The following is a 9285-nucleotide window of genomic DNA, read 5'->3' as shown; positions in this document are numbered from 1 at the left end:
AGAAATATGCATACATGAAGCAAAAGTCCCGAGAATTTTATTTTATTCTCCACATTTCAGAACTTTAAGATATAATAAATGCACATTAGTACCACTGTGATCTGTTAATTGTAGTTTTTCAGAGTTTGATGACTCTGTTGAATAATCAGAAACCCTGTGACTTCAGCGCAGATGTATGTGCAGGCCGACACACACTGTCACACAAGAACAGCCTCAGAACAACACGGGTGGCTTAATCACAGCAATCGGATTCCTCTGATACGCTGCAACCCTCGTTTCATCGCTTTCCATTCCTCTGCTTGTAATCTGTTCTCGCGGCGCCTTCAAACAGTAGCTGTGCTCAGGTCCAAGCAGAGCTGTGGACCAAGTTTTGAAGAGGGGAGGGGGGGCAAAAAAAATCAAAAACAAAGGGAGCTGGAGGGTGAGGATGGAGTTGGGACTTCTTTTGGTCCAAATCGGTTCAGGCATTAGAATTATGGGAGCTTAGTGGCTACAAGACCATGAAAACCCTTGTGTTTGTGTATTGGAAACAAACAATTAAAGCCAGATAAAAAGCAGAGTGTTTGGGGGTGAGGGACAGCATGAAAGCTCCGGGGTGGTATATCACGGTATGGTGTGGTGAGGTTCGGTTGGCGCTGCTTCTGCAGACCATCCCCTCGCCCCCTGTGCCTCCACGAGGACCTTCATGAGAGGGCCCTTTGTTCTGGGCCGGCAGGCGCACCAGTGAGTGAATGAGCAAGAGCAGCGGCGGCCTTCTTCAGTGGCGGCTGTTTGTTTACACCAGCCAGTCCCGTCATACTTCATTAGCAGCCCAGCCCACCGACAACCTCTGATGTCCTAATCGCCGACAAGCATGTAGCTGCCCATCAACCCAGAGCCTTGGCGGTTCAGGATAAAGGCTTTTTTTTGGGATTCCCACTAAGCCTGCTTGCCTTCTCATCCACAGGGAGCGTGTACATGTATGCTCACACAAACACACACGCGATATCTGTGGCCTGGCTGGTTCTTTCATCACGGGCCAAGAGGCAAATGGAGGTAAGTCGATGTTAGTGGAGCAGCAACGGTCCCAGAGATCTAGCTCTGCATCACAGAGACGTGAGAAACCTGCCGTCCAGACAGAGGCAGACAAGACAGAGGGATTATTGAGTGCTGCCATCTTCTGACCACAATCATTAAACAGTTAACTACGCATTAAGTCACGCAAATGTGCGGCATGCTAACAAGTCGTAATTGTACTAGCGTGTGTTCCAGTGCGAGTTGTCAGGCCTTCATAATTGGCACAAACACTTACCTGAACCTCGGGACAAATGATTAGAATTTGGTGGTTAAAGGTCACCCTTATTTCACAAAAAGCTTACAATGCAAGAATTCATGTCAATTCTAAGAAAATTATCACAAAAGTCTAATAGGAAAAAATGGAGAAGTAATGACATCAAACAATTAAAATAGTCAAAGGTCAACATCGCTGTGATGTCATAATGTTTGTCAGTAACTACATTTCTGGCCATTATTCAAGTTCATAACACAGGAAAGGATGGAGAGGATTGGGACAATATTGCACATTCACCCAGACACTAAATCCTTTGGTTCCACCTAATGAATTCCTCGTGTTACATAATACAATGCATAATTCAATGCATAATTCAAATTCACTAACCTCCTGAACGGCTTTCCCGAGCCTTTCCTGGCTTTTCACTACTTTCCTGAAAGACACACACAGATCCACCATCATTAGCGACAAGAACTTGTTACCTATTAAAAAAAACGTCTGCTTGATGACACAGCTAACCTTTGTATTCTGCGAGCGAGGCTCAGAGTGAAGCCTGCAGAGCAGTCGGGCTGATAAGTGGACGGCACTACGGAGTAAGCCCCGGGAGGAAGTGAACAGGCCAGACTGACGTCCTGCGTGTAACAGTGAGGGACACAGCTGGCCACAGGATCCTCATCCCTGGATATCATCTGCTCAGATTGTCCTTCTACTACCTAGTTATGTTGTTAAAAGCAGATATTTCGACTTAAAGCAATACCAGATAAAGAGAAGTAAAATAATGTTAAGCTATTCAGAGGCGAGGACGGATGTCACATATTCTAAGCTAACACTAATGCTCTGACTTTGTATTTTACTGACCTTATAAATGTGGAAGCCAATAGGGTGCATATCCGTATCAGGCCGGCTCTGGTGCAGGGTAACCCTGACGTTAACTCCTGATGTCACTGCTGGATCATCAGAAACTGTAAAAGGGAAGCAGGGGTTCTGCCAGTGAGACAGGAAGTTCCTGCTTCCTCCGGCTGTCTTTCCCTCAACCCACGAGCCGTGGAAGTAGCTGGTCTCCCACTCACTGTCTGCTGTTAAAGGCAGTGGGGGTGCTGGGCTTTTCATGGCACTGAGGATGAGATTAATTGTTTTAATGGCGCAAATAAAATCAGAAACATTAAATAACTTCGTGAAAAATTTCATCATTTTACCTGAGGGAGATGGAAGAGGAGGAAAAGACCCTGATGAGAAAGCGGGCCTCGGCTCCTGGCTGGTAGGTGCTGGGGATGAGAAGGTAGAATCCGGGCTCCAGCTGCCCGTGGAGAACCACCTCTCTCTCGTAGGCATGGCAGTGAGTAGAAGCGCGAGGTGGTCTGTTCAACATCCGGCTCAGATTGAAACGCTTCTTTTCCACCTAGTGCAAACATACTTTCAGTAAAGCGATGGAAAGCCACACAAGCGCATGCCAACACTAAATGAGAGAACAAACCTTCCACAAGTGCAGCGCGATGGCCTGGTAATGCTGGTGCTTTGTATTGTTTCTGTCCTCGACTGGGGTTTGTGCATATTTCTCTGTGTTTCTCCATTTCTGGCACTGCAACAGAGACACCACCACCTCTCCTCTTTCGCACACTTTAAGCCAAAACTTGGGGTTGCTGCCGTAGCTGCTGCAGTTTCGGCTACCGCCAGCAGAGTGCCCTTTTACCCAGCGACCAGCCAGCTGATGACTGTGTGTCAGCAGGTTTCCTGCCGGAGCAGAGAGACATCAGGTTAAAACAAGGGCACCAAGAAAGTAACATCTGAAACAACAAAAACCTCTTTAACAAAATAAGGCAACACCAGTATAAATGCTCTTCAAGTGTCCTTCCTCACTGATGGGATAGCCCACTGTGACGTCATCAAACTGGGACATAAATTCAGCCTTGTCCAACCAGAATTCACCCTCTGCCACCCTGGCTTGTAGCTCCGAAGCACAATCAGGGGCAACAGAATCCCAACCTGCACCTCTGCAGAGAGAGAGGCAAAGAAACATCATCTGGATTTTCCCACATTTACAAATTTGTTGATGTAGGTGTGAATTCCAGAAATGCACTCCAAATTCCGTATAATAACTGTGACTTTAGTGAGATAAAATCACAACTTCAGACAGACATCAGTTATACCTAATGGCTGCGACTAAAGTCTGAAATCTTAAAGCCAGTGCTGTCAAATCTAATGAATCACTTTATAAATTGAGTAACCTTTGAGTAGAGCCCGGCCAATTTATTTATTGACAGGTTGATATGAGCTAGTTGCCAATCTATCAACCAAAACTAAAAGATATAGAAGAGGCGCTGCTGTGTTGATGTTGCACAGTTTGTCCACCAGATGGCACTCTGCAACTTCCCTGTTGGGAACACTAACACTCCAAACACAATAAAGCAGCTGATCCAAGCAGAGTCGGAAAAAAAACATTGGTTTATATATCGTAATATCTGACTTTTAAATCACCAAATATCAGCAGAACTCTACCTTTAAGAGCTGTTACCAGAACCTAACTATGTGAATATGCTCCTGTGTGGCTGTGGATCTGTAGAGTGATGGCATCAACTAGTAGCTAACAGATCAGCTGTCTTGTTTTGCCTTCTTTTTTGATTTTTTTTGTGAATGATTTAACTTTAAAAATTTAAATCAGTGTCCAAATACACAGTTTTTGGAACAATCTGACAATAATGAATTACAGTAGTCCAGCCTAGAAGTACTGAATGTGTGAACTAGAGATATCACACAAATTCAAGATAGTGCTCCTTCATTTGTTTAATATGGACACTACTGGACATTTCCTGGTCAGAAATGACCATGAGATTCATCACAGTGTTACTGGAGGCCAAGGTACTGCTATTCAGAATATTAGGTAAATAAAAGGTAAATGGACTGGTTCTTGTATAGTACTTTTCTGAGCACTCAAAAAGCTTTAATCTTAAGAACATTTGTAATCTGTAATTTGAAGCATCTGGTTTAACAACTTTCAACTCCACACATCTGGGTGTCAGATATACTCCACAATAGACATGTCTGACACACACCTCCATACCCAGGCTCCTCCCCAGTAGCGTCTTCCCCAAGGATTTCTGATCCTTAGCAGCCGTACTTCACCCCCTGACACCTTCTTCACATCCAGCCACTCCATGACAGTCAGAGCGTGGTACTGATCCAGCTCAGTGAGTCCTGAAACAGAGAAGGCCAGCAAGTGATGTGGCACAGCATCACTCACCGTATTATCTGTGAGCAGACACTTTTCTGACCTCCGGGCGTGCTGTGAGTGGAGCAGCTGAGCGCGCAGTCATCCTTCACAGGGTCTAGAAGGTTCAGGTCCAGCCTTCTCCTTCTGACTTGGTCACTGTCCTGTGCTGTTTGCTGCTCCTCCTCCGAGCCAAAGTCACCCAGGCTCCATCGCTCGGCTAGACCACCTGTCAAGTCCACCAGGGCCTCGGACACCTGACCTGCCCACAGTCGCTCGTATGAACCACGAAGCCTGCAGAAGATGAAAGGGAAAGGAAAGGGGGGTTTCAAACTTTTCCTTATGATTAGGTCTTGTTTGAAAAATACATGTTAATCTCAAGGAATCAACTGACTTGGCATAGGCCTTCTCCAACAGGGCAACCCAAAAGGCAGTGGGGGAGTGGCAGCGTGAGAAGCAAAGAGATGAATTAATGCAGGGCAGGCGGTCGTCAATGGTCACCTCTGTCCAGTGTCCCTGCTGCCAAAAGCAAAAATGAAAGCAGCCTCTGTACCTGCTGTCACCCCACTGTGGCTGATCTTCAGGCAGAACCTACACAGGATCCAACGACAATGCGAGTGACAACAGGGAAAACACGATGAACATTCTCCACATTTAGAACAAAAGCAGTGCTGGGGCTCACAAAATCAAACTGATGAGACAACCAGCCTGTGTTACCTTGTTTAAAAGCTGTTTGTTCTTGAGCAGGAAGGTGCACGCACAGAGGAACCAGCAGTCTCCTAACAGGCCTTGCTTTGCATGCCCCAGGCTGATGTTGCTTGGGAAGAGAGCTGGTGACGGGCAGATCTCCTTGACATGTGAAATGGAAATAATAATTGGGACTGAGACAGTGATATGGCTGGAAACAGCAGAGGAGGTTAATTTAATTGCACATATTTATTTTTGTGAGATACAGAGCAGTAACTTTGAGAGTCCTTCATAATCAGGTCAACCACCAGAAAAGGGAAATCCCCTCATCTTGTGAGGCGGCACAAGCTAATAGGCCACAAATGTCAAGCCCTATGTGGCAGGATCTTAACAATAACAACACCGATCAATGGAAAGATAACCAATAAGGAATTTTCTGGGCATTTCCACTAGACGGGCTTACTTGGGGCCGTAGCCAGGTGATGTCTCCCTGCAGTCTGGCCAGAGGCGTGGAGCTGCCAGAGAACAGGGAGGCGTCCACACAGCGGAAGTCCGGGTCCTCATACAGAGCTGGACCTCCGCACTCGACCCTGCCCTCTTCTTTCATGGCTCCTGCTGCTTTCAGCCTGGAAACCTGCTGGACCAAAGGCCACCTTCACTGCATGTACCTACATATAACACTTGCATTACACCTTAACTACATTATGCATTCGTGAAGTCTGCACGGATCTGAGAGGAAGCTGCCGTTACAGAGCATCACTGACTTTTACGGCATATTCACCTTCACGTTTTAGCTTTCACTCACTCAATACCAATGATATACTAACATGAATATACAAAGAGATGTTGGAAACATAATGTCAGAAACAGCATGTGTGTATTTATCTTACCTTGCTCCTCTTTTAAGCTCATTTCGCCACGTAGCTGTCATTGTGTATAATAGCATCGTTAGCTCGAGCTAGCTTGCACAGCACAGACACACACAGCAGGTACGCTAGCATCTCCATATCGCTTCATCTTATCGTGGTTTCAAATCCATAACCACAGCAGTTTTCTCTCAGTGTGACATATTTAGCGATGAGTAAAAGTTATATCGACAGCAGACTTAGCGTGATGGTGAAAATAAAACAGACACGGGGTCTTCCGGTGATGCAGTGAATCCTTCCTGTGCTGCGGGCACTGCCGCCCACTGCTGGGATCTCTGAACTGCAGGAACACCGTGTTTCAGATTCCATGGATACATCCAGCTTAAAGCGAGGAAAAAAATCTAAAAGTGTAGAATGTTTTTGTTGAGATTTACTAAAATGCATTATGAATTAGGTAAAGGTTTTACCAGGTGATTACAGAAAAAATTATATAATTATTTTTTGCTGTCATTGAGGGAAATAATATAAATAATAGTTTATTCTCTGCAAAGCAGCCAGAATTGTGGCTCCCAGAGACTGGCTGTGTGCCATGTGACATTCAGTCAGTCTCAAACCTCCTTTCCTCAGCCACAACAGTGAAGATGGGTCATTCCAGCATGACAGCGACCCAAACATACCACCAAGGAAACAAAGGAAAAAGCACATGGAGGTCATGGACTGGGCTGGCAACTCTCCAGATCTCAGTCCTGCAGAAAATCTGTGCAGGGTGCTGAAGTTTTGTGAGGCAACCAAGAAATCTAAAGGGTTTATGTAAGGAGGAGTGAACCAAAATCCCTCCTGAGATGTGTGCAAACCTGGTGACTGACTACGAGAGAAATGTCTTGCCAACAAGGGTTTCTCCACCAAATACTAAATCGTGTTTTGCTTAGGGATCAAATACTTCTTTGACTCAGCAGCGTACAAATATTTTTATAACTTTTATTTGTTTGGTTGTTTTTCAATTTTTGGTTGATATTCTGTCGCACTCTGTTAAACTGAAACTACCATTAAAATTACACTGTTCATTTTCTGTAAGTGCTCAAATTTACAAAATCAGCAGGAGCTCAAATAATTATTTCCCTCACTGTAAATGTAGAAGTAGTAAATGCAGAATACCACCTTCTCTGTGTAAATTGATAATTTTGTAGGAATCTGTAGGTTATTAATTTGCCTTTTTTTAATCTGATGGGGATCTGCAGTGTGGGGACTGTGTGGGCACTGTCATAAATTTCTTCATTTCTTTTTTTGGTTTGAGTGCCTGGCTGTGGGCATGCAGGACGCGCCACACTCCTAGGAAGGAGAAAGACACCTACTTGTGGTTGTCTGTCTCTCTCACGTCACTCATTAGTCATTTTACATTTTTGTTTTACCTTCATACACAGTTCATGAGGACATCTGGCATCATTTTTGTCTATACTAGTCATCCTGCACCCCTTTGTGACCAAACCTTTGGCTTTCTTTAACATTTGTTTGAAATGCAGTCCTTTTGTACTTTACACTTTGGTTGTATTATACATCTTTATTGTGTCTCTTGTAATTAGTTTTCGCTGTATTTATATCTATTGTTGCTTTTAGTATCGTCCTATTTTAAAATTTTTATTGTTTTAAGTCTCTGTCTTACTTCTATCTCATAAATTGAAATTCTTGTTTATGTTTACTCCATTACTGTACTCAAGTGTTTTTTAAAAAAGTTAGTTTCTGACTTTTAACCTTTTACTGTTTACTGATACTCCCTTCTGTTTGTAAAATGGATTTCTTTTCTTTTCTGTAAGCGCGTACTTATGCTGTGTCAGTCAGCTTTACTGCTAAATAGTAATGCAGAATAGTAGTGTTTTTTCATGAGGTCAATAAAAAGCAACGGATGCAATTATTAATATATTTTTAAAAAAATATACTGTATTTATTAGCTTTGAATCATGTTATACAAATGAAGTATAAACAATATAAAAAACAGAACATAAAATATAAAATACAATACTATTTAACTTTTACAGAACTAGTCTGTAAACTGATGCCCTCAAGTGAGCTCCGTGAATGCCGATTGTCCTCAGTGTTTTCTGTTTAAAAAGAAAAAAAAGGAAAGGATTAGAAATCAGAAACACAAGACTAATTTTTTCTTCTTCTGGTGTTTGATAGCTACTGATAGGGTAAGGAATTGATCTTACCGTGGCAGTAACGGAATAGCAATATTCACCCACTCGTCTTCAGGATTGGCACAGATATGTTTGTTTTTCACAGTCTTGAAACTGATGTTTAAAAAAAGTTCAGACATTAGTATCACAGCAGAGCTGGCAGTCAGTGTGGATTATGTGTTTTAGATGCAGTTACGATTTTTTCCCCCTTACATTATTGCCCTGAGTTTGCAGTTATCATCTTGAACTGTGTAGCTTTTCAGCCATTTTACTGGGACAGGTTTTTGCTGGTACCGTGTGCAGCAATATTTATTGGAACCTTTAAAGAAAAGAATGAGACATTTCAGTGAAAACAGCATTTTACATGACAATATGACAAAAAACATTATAATAACGTCTCAGTGAATAATCGCTGAAGCCATACTCACTGCTTTCATTCAGTGCCACCAGCAGCAACACCAGCAGTACGGAGACACGCACGGCGAACTTTGCCATCCTCAGTAAATCAGCAGTGAATCAGTTTTCTGATCAGGATTCTCAGGGAGTCAGTGATGAAATGATTGTAACCGGCTGTGGAAGTGAAGTTTAAATACTGTGTGAGATGGAAGGGAAATGTCCCACGAGAGGTCAGGGAGGTGGAAAACCCTGTCTGAGTCAAACGGGAAATGTGACTCTTTTTCAACCACCGAAACCCCCTCCTCTGTGTACATTATGCAAAATTGCTTACTTTCATGATAGTAAGAGTTTAAAATAATAATATGAACATGTAACATCTTTTAAAAGTTGCTGTGTAATAATAATTAGCATATGTTTGCATAGCTGGACTGGTGATTTTTCGTTTTTATGGGCCGATGGGATTTTTTTTCGTTTTTTTCAGTGTTTATAACGGTATAAACACTGAAAAATGGTGGATTGGCCAGATGCTGGGAGATGTGTAAAAATAACTCAGTTGTTTGGTGGTGGCTATTGCGGAGCTTCCACAGATTCAGTAACATTAGCAAGTGGTGGAGGCCAGCAGGTGCAACACGCTGGCAGGTGGATGAGGGAAAGGCAGGAGGAGCAGAGACCCGAGGCGGTGAACTGAAC

General features: G+C 43.3%; 2 protein-coding genes across 3 annotated transcripts; both read right to left on the bottom strand.

Moving 5' to 3' along the window:
* Positions 1–21: 21 nt before the first annotated feature.
* capn10 (calpain 10) lies at positions 22–6357 on the bottom strand. Of its 2 annotated transcripts, none has more exons than XM_084912373.1 (13): positions 6053–6357; positions 5626–5799; positions 5193–5324; positions 4870–5066; positions 4540–4769; positions 4321–4462; positions 3095–3261; positions 2745–3001; positions 2467–2669; positions 2129–2384; positions 1790–1983; positions 1658–1703; positions 22–1104 (listed from the first exon to the last, which is right to left on the bottom strand). In XM_084912373.1, the coding sequence occupies exons 2-13, from the start codon at positions 5767–5769 to the stop codon at positions 1075–1077; spliced, it is 1998 nt and encodes a 665-aa protein (XP_084768499.1). In that variant the 5' UTR covers positions 5770–5799; positions 6053–6357; the 3' UTR covers positions 22–1074. The 2 variants fall into 2 exon arrangements, with proteins under 2 accessions (XP_084768499.1, XP_084768498.1); XM_084912372.1 differs by having other exon boundaries at positions 5626–5796.
* Positions 6358–7981: 1624 nt separating this feature from the next.
* On the bottom strand, positions 7982–8828 carry ccl20a.4 (chemokine (C-C motif) ligand 20a, duplicate 4). Its single transcript, XM_084912381.1, has 4 exons — positions 8628–8828; positions 8413–8518; positions 8233–8313; positions 7982–8124 (listed from the first exon to the last, which is right to left on the bottom strand). Exons 1-4 carry the CDS (start codon positions 8692–8694, stop codon positions 8115–8117), a joined length of 264 nt encoding a protein of 87 aa, XP_084768507.1. The 5' UTR covers positions 8695–8828; the 3' UTR covers positions 7982–8114.
* Positions 8829–9285: the final 457 nt, after the last annotated feature.

This window comes from Perissodus microlepis, chromosome 18 (assembly GCF_051167445.1).
Source record: "Perissodus microlepis isolate ML-2025 ecotype Zambia chromosome 18, ASM5116744v1, whole genome shotgun sequence".
NCBI lineage: Eukaryota > Metazoa > Chordata > Actinopteri > Cichliformes > Cichlidae > Perissodus > Perissodus microlepis.
The sequence above is the reverse complement of the archived record's forward strand: the minus strand, read 5'-3'. Positions and strand labels throughout refer to the sequence as shown.